The 17,595-nt window shown below is 42.4% G+C and overlaps 1 protein-coding gene across 1 annotated transcript; it reads left to right on the top strand.

The window, feature by feature from the left end:
* The first annotated feature begins 6,159 nt into the window (after positions 1–6,159).
* Positions 6,160–17,002, top strand: aars2 (alanyl-tRNA synthetase 2, mitochondrial (putative)). The gene is made up of 22 exons (XM_036540735.1): positions 6,160–6,414; positions 7,607–7,795; positions 8,244–8,389; positions 8,568–8,759; positions 8,938–9,082; positions 9,421–9,566; positions 9,795–9,903; positions 10,142–10,180; positions 10,286–10,397; positions 11,270–11,397; positions 11,495–11,639; positions 12,079–12,248; positions 12,379–12,492; positions 12,686–12,826; positions 13,306–13,443; positions 13,767–13,870; positions 14,259–14,367; positions 14,802–14,924; positions 15,408–15,518; positions 15,869–15,952; positions 16,051–16,161; positions 16,824–17,002. The coding sequence occupies exons 1-22, from the start codon at positions 6,160–6,162 to the stop codon at positions 16,989–16,991; spliced, it is 2,979 nt and encodes a 992-aa protein (XP_036396628.1). The 3' UTR covers positions 16,992–17,002.
* Positions 17,003–17,595: the final 593 nt, after the last annotated feature.

Below are 17,595 nucleotides of genomic sequence, written 5' to 3'. Positions count from 1 at the left end.
TGAATGGAATCATTTGTTTCCATGGCATGCATGGAACCTTATGCTGTCACTGTAACATTTCACAGTACCAAGAATTATGTCATAATTCCTGAATTCTAATTAACTGAGCTGTGTGGTAATATTCCCGTGTGCTGTTCATTCTTCGACTTCTTGTCTTGAACATCCTTCAGCCTACTCTCCTGTGAATTTACTGATCTGTTTATCTAGCAAGTTTATTGTACTCATATACTTGGCTAATAAATAGCCACAACATAGCCTGCCATCATGGCAGCTGTTTGGCGTTGGTACTTCTTGGCTTTATTGTTTCAATTAAGGGTACCACAAAGTGCAGTGGATTTCAAACCATTTGAAGAATGCACTGGTAAGTGTTCCCAGACATCTTAACTATTAGCTAAAAGTGATGATAGCAATCAGTGGCCTATTCCCTTTAGTGGTTGTGTAGTAGGTAGCTAGGAGATAATCTGCATACACACAGCTATACTTTGGTGATGTTGGCTGAATATCAAAAGGTAAAGCCTGATGCAGACACAGCTAAACACAAGATTTACCTTCATTCAACTCATATGCTGCTAATCAAAACTAGTTCTAGGTATTTTACATTTCAGTGTATTTATATTAGTTATAGCTTTATTGATAACTATTTTGCCATCATTGATTGGGAATCCTGCAGACACACTGAGGTACAGTTTTATGTTTGACAAAGTGCCGGCCTCAGAAGTGTGATATCAGTTTTAGCCAGCTAATTAGTACCATTCCTTTACTCAGAGCTTCCTTGCCTCGTGTTCGGACCGCAGAACATCTCTGGACCAAATGGTCAGCTCCTGGAATTTGAAAATGTGTTAAGGCTGACAAATGCATGGACAGGAAGAGTAAGTGTGCATTCAGTTCAGTATTTTGTGTGGAAGGAATGCTGCTTTCATTATCTCTAGGGTACATTCTTCCACACAGCTTGCTGATATTCTGATGGGCCGACAATGAACTTCAATGATACCTCAGATATGTTACAGCCTATTATGAATCTCTTACTGACCTCTTTAGGTCAGTAATACAATTGCTTGATGAAAAGCACAATAAACCATGCAACAAAAATGTGATATTTCAAATGAAGACTGGTCTACCATGTGGGTGAATGCCCTGAATTACAAAAAAAACCCTAAGTAAATTAAAACACATTTTCTCTCAGTTTGTACTGTTTTGTTGTTTTACTCTACATGAATGTCTCTCTATGCATTACTGTATACCTTTTCATCAAATTTGTAAATAAAACCTAGTTCTGCACAGGTGTGCAGGCTATATCTCCTCGTGGTTCACACAAGTAAGTGAAGAAAACGTGCATTGAAAGAGTTACACATTAACATGTCCTTGTGGGTCACACAGGAGGCTGCTCACTTGACAGCTCTCTTTCATAATTTTCACCAGATTCAGTTTTATTCATCTTCTAGCAATAGTGGGCAGTGATTGATTAACATCACAGTGTTACGACACTTTATTCAGTGCATATTAAATAGATGGTTTGATGATTTATGATATGGTATCTCTTTTGGTTTTCAGGAAACGGATTCAGTAAATGGCCAGAACAGAGGCTTCAGTGGTTTGATTCAGACAGGCCAACAACCTGTTGTGACAAAGAAAGCACATGTCTGTCAGGAGGCTGACGTGCAACATCATGTGCCTATTTGTCTGGAGGCCGACCACCCATCTACAGGTAATTACTTTCTGCTGTTGCCTAGAAGATGGACTTTCTTCAGTGGACGGGGAAGTTCACATTTTGTTACATTGTTATGTTTTGACATCTAAAACTGTATCTCCAGTGTCCCTGGATTCAGCAAATGTTTCATTGCATCATGGAGACAAATCAAAAGATGATACTTCCTTGACCAGCAAAATGGATCTTGGCAGCATTCTCCTTCTTGCAAAACAGCTTTGGGGAGAATATACTGAAATGGTAAGTACTTTTTTATAATGTATGTACTTTCTTGAGGTGAAAAGGTTATAATGAATTTCAATAAACATTTTTATTGAACATATTTTGACATTAAACTAATACTTAATCATTTTAGCACTGTCAGTGCCCACGTAAACTACTCATTATGTTTGGAGCATTGTGTCTTAAGGCTTTCATTATATAAGGTTAATTTGATTTTAACCTTTAGTGAATGAAGGAGTCAGTGCCTCTTAACTTCAACCCTGATTGTTTTGTTGTTTTTGCTGTTGTTAGGTCGTCACTAGCCTTCCTGATGAATGGCAGCTAGGCACCATCTTTGGCAGCACGGACATGGTCATCTCAACATCTTTCAAAGTCCTCGTGTTATTGGCATTCATCTGGAGGACAATGTGCGCTGTAAGCTTTCATTTCATTTATAATCATTGGAAACAGCAGCTTGTAGTAGTAGTAAAACTCGTAGTAAAACCTTTTCACACAGTTAAGCTGCTCTGCATTACTTTGCCCTGCACATGATGATCTAGAATCTGTTTTTCTCTTTTTCCTTTTTTTGTTTATAAGGTTACAAGCAGGAAAAGTCTGTGTAAGTTACATTATTTTGATGACTTTAGTTCATTTTAGTAGTTTTTTAAATGCACATATGCCACATTACTGTGTACAAAATATTAGCAACGGCAGGGTTTGGTTTTATGTTCATTTCAATTTTGTTCCAGTGACAGAAAAGCAGCTTGCCAAACAAATTTCCCAACTTATTGACGAAAAGTGTGAGATTCTTATGAAGATATCAGACTTGAATAAAAAGGTATGTGTCGGTAGCCTTTCTCTAGTATAAGTATGTTTTAGGAACACCCTTAATCATGTGTCCTGTGCTTGTCCATCTTAGATTAAAGAACATGAGAAGCAGTTTAAAGAATCACAAGGATTGGTGACCTCTAACCTGTGTGAAAACAAGGATCTAAGGGTGAGACGCTGAAATAGGTGGTTAACCCAATTGTCAACATTGCTAAACACCTAACATTGCCACATTGGTACAACTTGGTTTACAAATGAATAATTGTGACTTTTGCATGGGATCTATTGTTCATGCAAAAATTGTATTGACATCATTTGATATTTTAAAAAGGAATGTCTCAAGCAGCTGCAGAGGAGATGCAAACGACTAGCTGGAGAAAACGCCTCCCTAAACACTACATTGATGATGCAAATGAAAAAGAACCAGATCAAAACCATAAACCTGGCACCAGAGATTACGAAACAGACCAACCAGCAGAATGAGAGAGCTATACAGCAGTAAGTACAAGTTTTAATCCTGTCAAGTGAAACCAGGGCCTCATGCAAACATAGCTTTATAAATGAGGTAACAGGGCTCATAACATACAGGTTGCCCACATAGCCCTGTGCTCTCTGTGTCGCAGAAAACTGAGTCAGGAGGAGCTTGAGTGGCGTGCCCAGATAGCAAAAGTATTGGAGGAAATAAATGGGTACGAGCGGGGCATCAAAGAAATTAAAAATGAACAGCAGAAGACTGAGCAGCTGTTCAAGAGCAAGGTGAGCATGTCCATCCAATGTGGATATACTACTCTTACCCTACAAGTTTGTCTACTGTCATGGGATTTTTGCTGTTGTTTTTATACTGTACATGTAGGTCTTGGTAACCCTTTGAATCATATTTTCTGATCTTGTCCATTTTAGATGAAAAAATGCGAAGAGCAGTACATAGAATCACAAAAACTGGTGGATACTCTGAAACAGCTAAATGAGGAGTGGAAGGTGAGAAGCTGAAATGAGCAGTAGGCCAGTAGAACATGAATATGATGGGCAACTTGCTACGCTGGTGGTTTACCATGAAATGTGGTAAATGCTCGGTTTGAGGATGGTGCAGAAAAATTCTTCACTCAAGATATGTGACTTTCAAATAAAATGCCATCCATTATCATGGCTTTCTGCATTGGTTCAGACTCATTACATTACATTTTTGGAATTTTATGTATTGCAAAATTGTCATTAAAAAAGCAACATCAGTTATACCTAACATTTTGGTGTGGGTACATCTCAGTTTCAGAATTTTATTCAGAATTATGACTTTTGCACTGAATGCCAAGACTAGTACTCTTTTCCTTGCAATAATTTATATTTTCAGTTAACCATAACCTGGAAAACTTTGTACATCTCTTTATCTCCTGTATGCCAAAAAAGTACAGTATACTGTGACTCATTTTACTGCGCTCACTAGACTTTATTCTTTAAACCGTATTCACAGACTCAAAAGAACTGAAAATTGCCTCTCCATGTCTAATCTATAGCACCGTGAGAAAGAAGAAATTGCACAGAAGGTAAAGGCATTCATGGAAGAAGTTTGGCTAAAAGAGGTTGTCGCTGCAGAAGAACTGCTAAACAACAATGAGAAAAGCAACCAGACAGTTGAGGAGCAGCAGAAGCAAATCCTGTCCCCTAGCCCAGACCTAGGTGAGGAAGCCCAGCCAGTGATTCTTATAGTAGTTTATTCATGTAAGCTGAGCGCCCAATAAGTCCTTGTATAAAAATCAATTGTTTTCAGTGATTCTTATTAGCGGAGTTTAATGTTCATCATGTACTCTGTATGTAAAGTTTAAACACAGAGTACAGAATGCATGCTGCTACTACACTCACTGTCCCTGTAATTCTTAGAGTGGCTTCACTCGTCATGTCTTGTGCTGACTGACCTTTGTCTCACCACAGGATGCATCTCAGGATATCAAGCTCAGGACTGATTGGTAGGAAGTACATGACTAATTGTTTTGTGAGTGCCAGTCTTGGGCCAAGATGAAATATTCATTGTGCCCTTTCCATCCACCTGAGAAAGTCCTGGAGGAAGACAGGAGAAAGATCGCAAGCTTTCAGATAAAGAAACTTTAAACATTCACTGAAGGCCTTGTGAATCATTCTGTGATTAATCAATTGATTGCTTGATTGCCTGATCGATTGTTGTACAAATATCAATAAAGTCTATTAATAAAGAGCTGAGATGTTTCCAATGTAGTCATTGCACTTATATCTGAACTTTGATAGCGACCGAAATGACATTAACCGTGATGAGAGACCGTCAGAACAGACCCCGGGAGCCCTCTGCTCCACTGTCATCTCTGAGGCACGGGGGTGTTTCTTGAGTCTGGGGCAGAGGCTACACCACACTTTGTTAGCACATGGGGCTGGGCTCCAAGAACGTTCCAGTGCCACACTTCCCTTTGGAGGGTCTGACATCACATCAGGGAACTGGAGCCTGTCTCATTTTTAACATGCACATAAACATTAAATCTAGAGGGGAAAAGCAGTCTTGTATTCTTTTGGTGTAAACATAATTGTTACAAAGAGAGTGTGTGAAACTGGTGATACAGAGGACACGCCATACAGACGACAAAAGCATATTTAAAAACGCAAACATTTAAGCAGAATCGCAGCGTTTTCATGCTAACAATAAACACATTCTCATCCAATGTATGGCTGTTCATCCCAAAAATTTGCATACGAGCATTACATTACTTGCACAGAGGATGTCTTAAGGAAGATTCTTTATCTACCGCTTTGCTACACTTCTTTTTTCATCGCAGCCATTTTCCAAAATGACTTCCAGGTAAGTCTGTTGAGAAGTGCGATTTAAGCACATCGAGTCGAACTTATTCATTAGATCAAATTGGGCTTGAAATGTTTGCTAAAAAAATCGACAAATAGTTAAACCATAATACGTCACCATAGTCAGTATGGTTTTAAACTAAAATAAACAAAACCTAGAGCTCGGGTCCTAAATATCCACCATAGACATCACCACCTCTAATGGAATCACGAACAATGTGAAACAATTGTTTACGAACAATGTGAATGCATACTGAATTCAGTCCCTGCATTGATGTACCACAATCTGTGAAATCATGGCCATGACATGATCGATATCATACAAAGAATTAATACATTCCATTTTATTGCCGTACCACGGGTTTTCGGTTTTGTTCGTATTATATATTACAGTTAGTATAATTCGGATAAATATTTACGTACATCAATTAACCACGACTCATCGTCAGTTTCACTGCAAATGAATGTGCAGAAAATGTATAAACTGCATAATTTGGCATATACATTTCAATTAAGTGTATTAGTTTTAGTTGCCTGGCCACGTGACATAACCGCAGAAAAGCTTTTACCTTTGACCTTGACTCTATCCGACTCTGCCAGCCTCCAATATGGCTGCCTTCGTAAGGATTCCCAAAACATGCAACAGTGTTCTTTTAAACCTGAAATGTTTTATTTTGGCGACACGTTTAAGGCAGCGTGTAGCATTTTCCTCCACGATAAGTACAGAATTCACATCAAAGAGAGTGCGACACATGTTTACGGAGTTTTTCAAGGAGCAACATCACCACAAGCTCGTCTCATCTTCTCCTGTGCGACCGAGAGGAGACCCGAGCCTCCTGTTCGTCAATGCAGGCATGAACCAGGTGCAGATTGGTAGCAACTGACAGCCGACTGTCAACGACTTAATGTGTGCCGGTTTTTAGATGGAACTGCCCATATCAACCCCAGCTTGTTTATCTATGACAGGGCTTCCAGTACAGACTGCCTAGGCTGCCTAGCTACCAACAGTAAGCACTGATCCAACAGTTGTTATATAGGTATATAATTACTAACACAGTAACTATTACGAAGATACTTTCACTCCACGGCCCCACTTTCACAACGAGTAAACTGGGGAGGACCCTACTGCACAGCACAAATATGGAATACAGTTTTTTGTATGAGCCAGCTCAATGTAAAATTCCTAGGCTGATTGTTTGTATAATAGAAGTATGCCGTGTCGCAGATTTCTATGTTATCCCTGTTTGTCTTTTGTAAATGTAATAGAAATATGTATGTTCAGATCGCAAAAACGGCTAATTTAGCTGAAGTTCTGCAAGCCAGCTGCTTTTATACATTATCGCTCGTTTTATAGAACACGCCTCTGGAGCAGTAATTACAGAGCACGGCGTTTACTGGTATCCTCTGTCCTAGAGTATCTATTAGATGCGTGCATTACAATGTATCGTTCCTGTTCGGTCCAATATTGTAGTCTTGTCAGCTTTGCCTAAGCTGTTTCAGGACATGCATTCTCTCGGAGGTCCACCAGGTGTCTCCCTTACCACAGCACTTGATCTAGTGGTGTAAATATTTAATTTTAAATTTCATTACAGTATGCTTTTTAGATGACTGGAAATATATCGTATAATAATGTCAATTTTTATACCCTTTATCTTAACTAGTACATGGTAATTTTTTTCAACTAGTGGCATTTATACATGTATTTTTCTTAATTTGTGACCATGTAAAACATATTGCATTCATTAATTTATTCTTGCATTACTTACGACAATTAAACAGTAAGTTGTCTTTTCTCTAAATTTGTTTGAAGGGTAGATGTTAAAAATTAGTAGTGCTAATCCCCTGACTTCATATTTCTGAATACTGAGTAGATAACTCTCAAGTGACATAAACTCCCGATAAGGTTTAAACGACAAACTGCATCATAGCTAATTAATTTTGGATAAACACAGAACAGCGCACACAGTGGCTCACCAGGGCGAGACAGTGGTGTAACATGTTGCATGGCTTACTCAGATGTTTAGAACATCAGGTCTGGATTTTGTCACCTCTCAGTTCAAGCCCATCCTGTTGGGCACGGTGGACCCGCGCAGTGAGATGGCGCAATACCGGCGGGTGGCAAACAGTCAGAAGTGTGTTCGCGCCGGAGGCAAGCACAATGACCTAGAGGACGTCGGCCGAGACGTCTACCATCACACTTTCTTCGAAATGCTGGGAAACTGGTCCTTCGGTGACTACTTCAAGGTCAGTCTCCTCCAGCTCCTGCTTTGGTTGTCAAGTCTTTCATCTGTCATTATACAGTTAACTCCTTTTAAACACATCGTTTGCCAGATTTCTTAAGCACTGCGCTTTGGGAAGAACAGCTGGTCTAAAAGGGTTTGAGAAGTTTGATTTGAGAAGTCAGCTCACGTCTTTACAAGCATGAGCTACTGTGTGGCAGTGCTTAGTACTGCAACATAGCCAATGTGTTTGTGTCTCTGGACTATTTTCGTAGAGAGGAAAAGCTCCTCAATTAGTCACCCGGGTTCAGTGGTTCCAGTGTTTCAGCAGACTGCCTGTAGATTTCTACCACTGCCATGTGGAGTTGTAATGTAGCCTCTTCACTATAGTGGAGTGCCAAAGCTTCCGTACCCACTTATGCCTCCAGTGACAGTCCCCTGACTGATGTCTTTGGGTGTTTGTAATTTTGCAGAAGGAGGCATGCTCCATGGCTTGGCAGCTGCTGACAGAGGTGTACAGAATCCCTCCAGATCACCTCTACATGTCCTACTTTGGTGGGGACAAGACACTGGGACTGGCAGCGGATGAGGAAACCCGTGAGATTTGGCTGAGCATTGGGTATGTCAGCAAGCATGTTCAAATGTCCAAATGTACCAAGACATGTCTAATTTTGAGCGCACAGGGAAGTGACTATAGACATGAAGGCACTTCCTTGTGCTCGATAAAGATGTTGCTGAGCTGCATGATGGACCTCTGTTTTGGTTGTTGTCCTGTCCTTTCACTGCACAACCTGCAGGGTCCAGCCTGATCACATCCTGCCATTTGGGATGAAGGACAATTTTTGGGAGATGGGGGACACGGGGCCATGTGGCCCTTGCACGGAGATCCACTACGACCATGTTGGGCTGAGGAATGCAGCCACCCTGGTGAACAGTGACAGTCCGGACGTGGTGGAGATCTGGAACCTGGTTTTCATGCAGTACAACAGGTACAAAACTAGCTCATGGAGGCCTGGATCAGGGATGATGAACTAGGATTTTTCATTTGGTTTGTTCCTCCTCCCATGCACAGTTGTCCCAGTTGTTGGATGGCTTGATGCTTGCATGACTCTGTCTTTCAGTGCGTTATGTGAGGCTGTATTTACCCTATGTGGCTGGTTTTCCCAGGGAGCCGGATGGCAGCCTACGCCCTCTCCCCCAGTTGAGTGTGGATACAGGGATGGGTCTGGAGCGCCTAGTGACCATACTGCAGGGTCAGCGCTCTAACTATGACACTGACCTCTTTACACCACTCATTTCTGCCATTCACCAGGTACTACTTTGCTCTTGCCGTAGTCTGTCTTGCATCCTCTGCTACTGTTCTCTACAATTTCTGTTAGATTTTTTTCTTGTTCTTCTGTTTACCTTTCCATGTTACCAGGTTTATAAATTAGAAGTCCCTTGGTGTTCCCACTCATGTAGATTATTTTATTCATAACAATTGCAGTTTTCAACGAACCTTGTAATAGTAAAGAGACAAAAAGATTCTGCCATGAAAACATAAGTATTCGATAAGCAAAATCCTTACATAGACAGTTAATTGAGAACTGGCCATACAACACATTTGCATTGTGTGATAAATACTAAACATGGCTACTGTTTCTGCCTCAGCGGTCCCAATGCCCAGAGTACCGTGGTCAAACCGGAGAGGCTGACAAGGGTAGTGTGGACATGGCATACCGTGTCATTGCTGACCACATCCGCACCCTGTCAGTCTGCATTGCTGATGGGGTGTACCCTGGCATGTCGGGAGCTGAGTGAGTCTGCTCTTCCTTTAAGCGGCACAGCACGCCTTCAGTATCTAATCCACAAAAAGGCAACGCATGTGCTGGGCTGCAGGCAGCTGCTGCTCAGGAGGATTTTTCAGTGTGTCAGTGGGTAGGAGGAGCAGTGGGTTTGACTCTGTGGGTTTGTGTGCTCGTGTGTTTGTGCATTTCTATTTTCACACGTGCGACTGTGTTTCTGCGTGCATGTGTTTATTGTAGGCTGGTGCTGCGGCGTATCCTTAGACGGGCGGTACGCTTCTCCACAGAGGTGCTGAAGGCCCCCCCTGGGATGCTGGCGAGCCTGGTTCCCACTGTGGCATACATACTGGTGAGCTTCATCACTCAGTCAGAAGGTGCCTTGAGATACTCGATTAATTTACTCAGTGTTGTTCAGCTCTGGGTAAATGACCTCTAACTGTCATGGTACTGTACTGGTGACCTGATGTCTGACTCATACCCTAAAACTCTGTCAGAGAAATGAAAAGGTATAGGTGATGTTTAGAGCTCACCACAGTGTCTGTCGGTCTTTATTAATGATCAAGTGCCTTGTGTGCTCTTTTTCACAGGGTGACGCCTATCCTGAGCTGCACAAAGAAACTGATAGAGTGAGCATTAATAATGGCACAATATGAACGCATTTGACAATATTTCTGAAAACTGTGATAAAACTGTGCAATTAAGGCAAGGTATCAAGTTGTTTGTTTTTCTAGATCATGGATATTATCAATGACAACGAGGCCCAGTTCCTGTCCTCTTTGAAGCAGGGGCGTCGCGTGATTGAGAGAACACTTCAGAAAATGGACGGCAGCAAAGTTTTCCCAGGTAAGACACTGCTGACTGAGAAGCTTTCTTGATGTACAGTGCTTAGCCCTCATTGTTAAAAATGAAAGCCAGTAAACTTGGAAATGTACCTGACACTGTGAAATGTTGTTCTGAAAAACAGGTTCTTTATCCTGAGTTGTCATTTTTCATTGGTTGGCAATCTGTCTAATCAGCTAGGCTTGTGGAGCCTGGTATAAAACCTATTCCTGGTGTAAATTTCCAGGCTCAAGCCAGAGGAATCTTAGTCACCTTGCAAGCACACTCTTCATGATCTAATGTCCCGAGCCAGTATACAGTTTCAGCATGCAAGCGCTGAAAATTTCAGCTGAGTTGTAACAAAATTGTAGCTGCGATTGAAAGGGCTAAATCAGGAAAAACTCAGTTGCTTTAACTTTTGGTTGGACTTACTGTGGATGTTTTTATAGTATCATTAAATAGTGACATTATTACCTAATATGTAAAACAGACACAGTATTTCTCACTCATTTTCAATATAAGTGGTTCTATATTTTGTCATGTTAGTCTGTAGGATCCACTTACTGTATGTTACATATTGTAGCTACAGTAATTTGCAAATTATTGTGAAGGATTGTTCTGTATGGAAACCTTATACTTTTATGCTACAATAGTACATGAATGCTATGAAAAGTCCTCTTGCGTGCAGGCAGAAGTTTGTTGAATACAAATCCTACAAGGAGTTATTAATGTCATTTAGTAGATGCCCTTGTTCAGAGTGACATACAATACAAATTCAGATATGGATATATTGGATCATAGTATCATGGAGAGTAATATTTGTACAGACTAGGATAGACCTGTGCTGAACCAGTGTTAGCCACCCCAGCCACTGCCATCCCTCTGCTTCCTGTCAGGATCTGTGGCCTGGTCCCTACATTGCAACCTCGGCTTTCCCCTGGATCTTATTGGCTTAATGCTGGAGGAGAGAGGTGTGGCTATGGATACAGAAACCATACAGACGTTGGCTTTAGAAAACGAACAGGTTAGTATGCTTTTTGTGCCACTGCAAGTTGTCTGTCAAAGTCTGAAGCCTGAAACCGTGAGAATGAACAACATTAACATTCTTTGCTCACCCACAGCTGAAGGCGCAAGGCCCTGTTGTTGACAAGCAGAGCTGCATGGACCTGGATGTGCATAGCCTCTCAGAGCTTCAGAGGGTGGGAGTCCCTCATACAGACGACTCCCCAAAATACCACTACAGCCTGGGGCAGGATGGGAAATATGGTGACATCTTGTTATCACTCTCAGTGTATTATGATCTGTGCGCAGCCTGGTAGACCAGTGGGAGATTTGAATCAGTGTGAATAACTCATTTTTTTAACCTAAATTGAAAATGTCATAGATGTGTAATATCAGTCTTTGGCCTCGATGTTTAATCAGAAGTATTTATTACAAATGATAAAAGAAATTATTTCATTCACTGAAGTTCAGCTTTAACAGTCAATCAACTATCAGACCACAAAAGTGGGTATGACTGTCAGGATTTTCACAGATTACTGCACCTGTAAACCTGGGAATGAAAGCCAGGTGCCAAATTTATGCAAATCAGTGCTAAACCACTAACATCAGGAAGTGTGACAATGTGTGACCATATATGACCATGTGAGACAGGGTGTTACTGTGCCCTCCATGGTCCTGATCCTAGGCTGGTCTCCTCTCTCAGTGTTCCCCCCCTGCAGGGCTACGGTGCAGGCCCTGTACTACGGTCAGGCCCTGGTGCCGGAGGTGCAGGAGGGCCAAAAGTGTGGGGTGGTCCTGGACCAGACCTGTTTCTATGCCGAGCAGGGAGGACAGGCACACGACCAGGGCTACTTCATCCGGGATGGACTGCAGGTATCTGCCTGCAACTGTCACGTGCCGTCCTGTCCTGGGCGGCGGTCATTTCCGCACCCGCCATACCCACCTGTCTCAACATGGGATTGTAGGGCGCTATGGTAATGTTGCAACACACTCTTTTCTTCAGGACGTCCTGTTCCCTGTTGAGGCGGTGCAGCTGATGGGAGGGTACGTGGTCCATCAGGTCACCGCTGCTGAGGCCCTGAGGAAGGGTGACCAGGTCGAGCTCTTTGTGGATGAGGTACAGCCTTCCACATCATGGTCACAATGTCATCTGAGCTGCTGCTTTCATATATTTTCATCCAGCACGATTGAATAATTCACAGCTTTGTGTATTACTGTGCTGTAAGTCTGTTGTGATAGTAAGTACTTTAAGTGCTGTGCTAGTAGTCATTTATCTGCTGGGTGTGATTCTGTCCCCTGTCATGTCACAGGCCCAGAGGCTGGCCTGCATGGTGAAACACACCGCCACACACGTCCTCAACTTTTCTCTCAGGCAGCTGCTTGGCGACGGGGTGGAGCAGAGGGGGTCCCACGTCTCCCCCGACCGCTTGCGCTTTGACTTTAGTATCAAGGTAAAGCAAGGCCCACACAGCCACCCCAAATTCTCTCACATTCTACATTTTCTCATGAAGCCCTTCACAGGGAATGTTGAGTAAGGGTATCCTGCTATATCACTTAACAGAGACATGATGTTCTCACCATAGTGTAGTAATATTGTAATGTTTATGGCTGTTCAGTGCTAAAATTTCCAAGAACAAATTTAAAAGTTTACTTTAACATGACTTCAGTGGTTGCTTAGATTGAAGACTTGTGTTGCGGTAACAACAGAAAAAGGTTATTTGGCACTTGTTATTTTTAATATGTAAACGTTAAAGACAAAACTGAAAGCAGGTGGGTTGTATTGCCTCACAAGGCTACAGTATCATAATATGACATGAAGTGTAAATGTGTTTAGCTTGGCAAGTCATCCAGACAGATAAGACCATGGTGTGAAGATGTGAGCATTTCAGGTTAAGTTGTTGTCACTGAAATGTCTGTTTCTTGTCTCCAGGGGACATTGAGTATTCAGCAACTTCAAGACATTGAAAAGACAATACAGGACATCATCACCAAAGATGAGCTTGTTCACACCCAGGAACTGCCTCTGACCTTGGCCAGAGGGATACAGGGATTGAGAACAGTAGATGAGGTAAAGGCCTATCTAGACCTGCCTTTTCGTAATGTGCTAGTCACAGTTTACAGCTGTTCATTTGTCCAAGTGAAAGAAAATGAACATTTAAATAAACCAATAACAGCAAATACATACAAAAAAGAGGTAAAAGGGGCAAACAATATCATTATGTGCAGTGTCAGACAAATTTAATTCCGAAGTGTTCCCTTCAAAAGCTCACAGATTGTGTGACACACAGGTCATTGCATAATGGAATAGGCTCAATGTAATTGAATTGGCCTGCCTTTCGGAAAGGGATAAGATGTGACTTAGCATGGCCTGATGCTGTCTGTGTGTTGCAGGTGTACCCTGACCCAGTGAGGGTGGTGTCTGTGGGAGTGCCTGTCTCTGATCTTCTCAGTTCCCCCACCAGCAGGCCGACATCTGTGGAGCTCTGCTGTGGAACGTAAGGCCGCTAATAAAAGCACAGAATCAATAAATCGATCAATTTCGATGAGATGTCTGAATGTGGAAATTATCCAATTAAAATTCTGCATGTTTTGCATTATCCAGTGTAAAATTGCTGATTTGTCAATAGCAATAGCTCTTTGAATGTTTATGAAAATGCATGGTTATTAGTGTGGAGAGTATCGAGTAGCGGTTGTGCACAGTGGCTTTGAACGAAGAGGTGGAGCGCCTGGTCCTCCTTGCTTTTGTGCTGAGTATCTAAACAATAACGGATGTCTGTGATTTTTAGATGTTTTCAGGAAAGGTATTTACTTCCCAAGCACTTCCATACCGAAAGCTGGAGCATGCGACTGGCATCCTGCAACCCTGATTTTGTGTGATTTCAGGCACTTGCTAAGAACAGGAGAGATCCAGGACTTTGTCATTGTCTCTGAGAGGCAGATGGTGAAGGGAATGAGCCGGATTGTAGCTGTCACAGGAGAGGAAGCCAGGAAGGTGAGGGCAGGGAATTGCAAAGTCCAATTTGGTAACGTCCTGTTACAGACATAGTGCGGTGCTGGCCAGCTGAACTCCTCCTTGAAAACACGCGGCCCCCTTTATTTGATAATGCTGTAATATATTGGTTATGTCAATGTTTGTTGCTGTGGTTTTGCTGCAGTTGCTGTGTTAATGGGGGTTGGTGTAAACATCAATTTTATGCTGTCTGGGAATTTGAGTATCATGTAGTCTAAGTCCCTTTAAATATTTTCATTTAAGTGTTAATGAATGACAGTAGCTCAAGGTGTTCGCTGTATGTCTGCATATTGTTTGTACGTCTCTGTGAAATTGCTGCAAGGTGTAGAAGCTGCTACAACATTTTTGCCAACATCGATGGAATGTTTTGTGCTGGGTGGGTAGTGCTCTGTGGTGATGCTCTTCCTGATCTGCAGGCGCGAGAGGCAGGGCACATCTTGGTCCAGGAAGTAGAGGCTATGTCTGCACGGGTGGCGTCTGCAGACATGTCCATCTCCACCACACAGAGGCTGTCCAAAGAAGTGGGCTTGCTGACTGATGTATGTAAAGACCCCACTTACCCTCACACCAAGAACCCCTAATTGCACCCTGCACCCTACACCCTCATTTGAGCACTACTATCTACTGCCATACACAATTCAAATTGATTGAGAGAGTGCACAAGCTGTGGCTGTGGGTGCTATTTTGATAAAGACTAGTCAATCACTGGGGATTTACCACTTCTATTGATCTGTAGAAGCAGTTAAACACCTTTGAAAGTCCATCAGTAACTGGGTGATTTTGTAATTTTAACATCAGTCCACCGTTGCGGAACTACTTAGTTGTGGTCCTAGACCACCACAGCGCCTGCTGCTTTTTGTATCAGCCGGACCCTCAACCACCCAATTCATTGGGCTTGACTGAGCCAGTTTAGCATCCCCTCCCAATCCTGAGAATGTTATTTGTTAATGAAGAGCTGAAAAACCTGCAGGACTGTGGCCCTCCAGGACTACATGGATTTATGCCTATATGTTATGTTTCAGGCGGTGGACAGCACGGCCATGCCCCAGTGGGAGCGGAGGAAGCTCCAGCAGCAGCTCAAAGCTCTGCAGAGGACCACCAACACTGCCATCAGGAAGCTGGAGACCGCAGAGGTACAGCCCACAACACCACAGTTTGTTTCTCCCAAAGGAAATGGTGACTGTACAGTTCCCTTTTGCTCATTGTACTCCCTGGAGTGTAGGAGTTTGCAGTTCAAAATTAGTCCAGACTTAAACAAAGGTTGTGTACTAAACATGTGTACACACTGTGTTCAGTGGAAAATGCGATTCCTCTCACGTCTTCATATTGGAAAATCTGACACTGACAGTCTAATCACATGCTTTTCACCCATCAACACAGTATTTGACAATATTAGGGCATTGTGATTTTAGAGGAAACAATGATTGCCTGCTTGTGAGCAAGTCCATAGTGACATTTGGTGTTGACTTTTTATTCTTTTCAGGCTGGCAAGAAAGCCCAGACACTGTGGGAAAAACACAATAAATCATCTTTGGTTGTGGACACAGTGGACGCAGACTCCATATCGGTGCGGACTTCATCTTGAACATCTATTGATAAAGCTGTCTCTTTTAAACTGGGCCCATTCTAGTTTAGTGGTTAACACCCTTGTTCTGGTCTCCACAGGTGGTTATGAAGGTGGTGAACCAGTACAGTGACAAGGCCCCTGGAGCGCTGGTCATGCTCCTGTCCCACCAACAGTCAGGGAAGGTCCTGTGCGCCTGTCAGGTGCCAAAGGTAAAACACTAGGGAGCTCCAGAGGGACAGGCATGGGACCAGGGGGGTTTGTGGATTGCACCGGGTCTGCTGGATTCAATTCTGCTCCAGCTCCTCATTGTAAAGTTGAAGTCATTCATTATACATGAATTTACTTTTTTAAATTGCTTTACATTGTTGAACCAATTTAGAGGACTCCAGCCATTAAGCGTTGGTACTGCCAATTCCATTAAGCATTAGTACTACCTATTCCATTAAACATTAGAACTGCCTATTACATTAAGTGTTGGAACTGCCTACACCAGTCTTTGACTTACATAAAAAAATATTTTCTCTTCGTTGTGGAAGTTCTGCTAGTTTGTTTTTCAACTGTCCAGGGCTTTTTATTAATTTGTAGCGATAACAGTAATAATGGAAGTGGTGGTTGTAGTAGTATTAATGAAACGGATTGCGTTTAATTGCACACACTCCAGATTATCTGTGTATTAGATTGCCCATATTAACAGTAACTCCCTTAAAGGCCCTTAAAAGTTGGAGACCTTTATGGGAGGCTTACTAAATTACAAATCTCAAGGACCTGATGGAAGCAACTGGAGGATGTTTAGAGACAGACAGACAACGGAACATCAGTAGCAAATGGAAACAGGAAGTCATAATTCCTTCTCCCTCCGTTGCCCTTGCAGGGTTGCAGCTTCCTCTCTGCCAGCGACTGGGCCCTGGCCGTCTGCAGCCATCTGGGGGGGAATGCAGGGGGCTCTGCCATTGTGGCAAAGGGCACAGGAAGCACCCAGGACATCTCAGAGGCCCTCCAGTGGGCTGAGGAGTTTGCCCGTGGCAAGATCCAGCACTGACTGTGACGACAACCCACTGGGAAGGGAGTGTCTGTGTGCAGCATATATGATGCTTCACATTTATCATGACTATCTGTGCCACTGGCAGGTTCCAGTTGTTTGTCATTTAATTATGTGAGTAAATGTAAATAATGTCGCCATGAATTTACAAAATAAGGATGCCATTCCTTAGTCTGTGGAAACAGACCAAAGTTCCCAGAGACAAATGTCCTAGTTGCCATATGTTCAGTTTAAATACAACACTGTAATTATATAGTGTTCATGGTCTGATTTCTCTGGGAAAGTGGACATATTTTTGGAGAGAGCAGAATGCTCTTTCATGCTGTAAACTTGTGTCTGCCTGTTTTGATCTTTTTAGTGAAGTGTTCAGAATTTTGGAATGCATCTCTGCAGATTCACATGATGGTGATTAAACATTACTCAGCTGGGTTAAGTGGGAGTGAAGATTTAGCTGTTCACTTAAAGATGCCTCTAACCTAAATCGTGGTTCAGTACTTGGACATCGTTTTGTACATTCAATTGAATACTGTCTGCATTTTCTTTGTTAAAGAAGGAATAAAGACATGAAAATTTGATTTTCTTGTGTGACTTTCTTTCTGAGATC

Source organism: Megalops cyprinoides, chromosome 1 (assembly GCF_013368585.1).
Source record: "Megalops cyprinoides isolate fMegCyp1 chromosome 1, fMegCyp1.pri, whole genome shotgun sequence".
Taxonomy (NCBI): Eukaryota; Metazoa; Chordata; class Actinopteri; order Elopiformes; family Megalopidae; genus Megalops; species Megalops cyprinoides.
Note: the sequence above shows the minus strand (reverse complement) of the source record. Positions and strands in the feature narration are given on the sequence as shown.

What these genes read in the sequence shown, in the direction of transcription:
- aars2 (XM_036540735.1), top strand. Translation starts at nt 6,160, where the DNA reads ATGGCTGCCTTCGTAAGGATTCCCAAAACATGCAACAGTGTTCTTTTA. An exon ending in GTTTTCATGCAGTACAACAG is followed by an intron (nt 8,760 to 8,937) that starts GTACAAAACTAG and finishes TGGTTTTCCCAG; the next exon opens with GGAGCCGGATGGCAGCCTAC. An exon ending in AAGTGGGCTTGCTGACTGAT is followed by an intron (nt 14,925 to 15,407) that starts GTATGTAAAGAC and finishes GTTATGTTTCAG; the next exon opens with GCGGTGGACAGCACGGCCAT.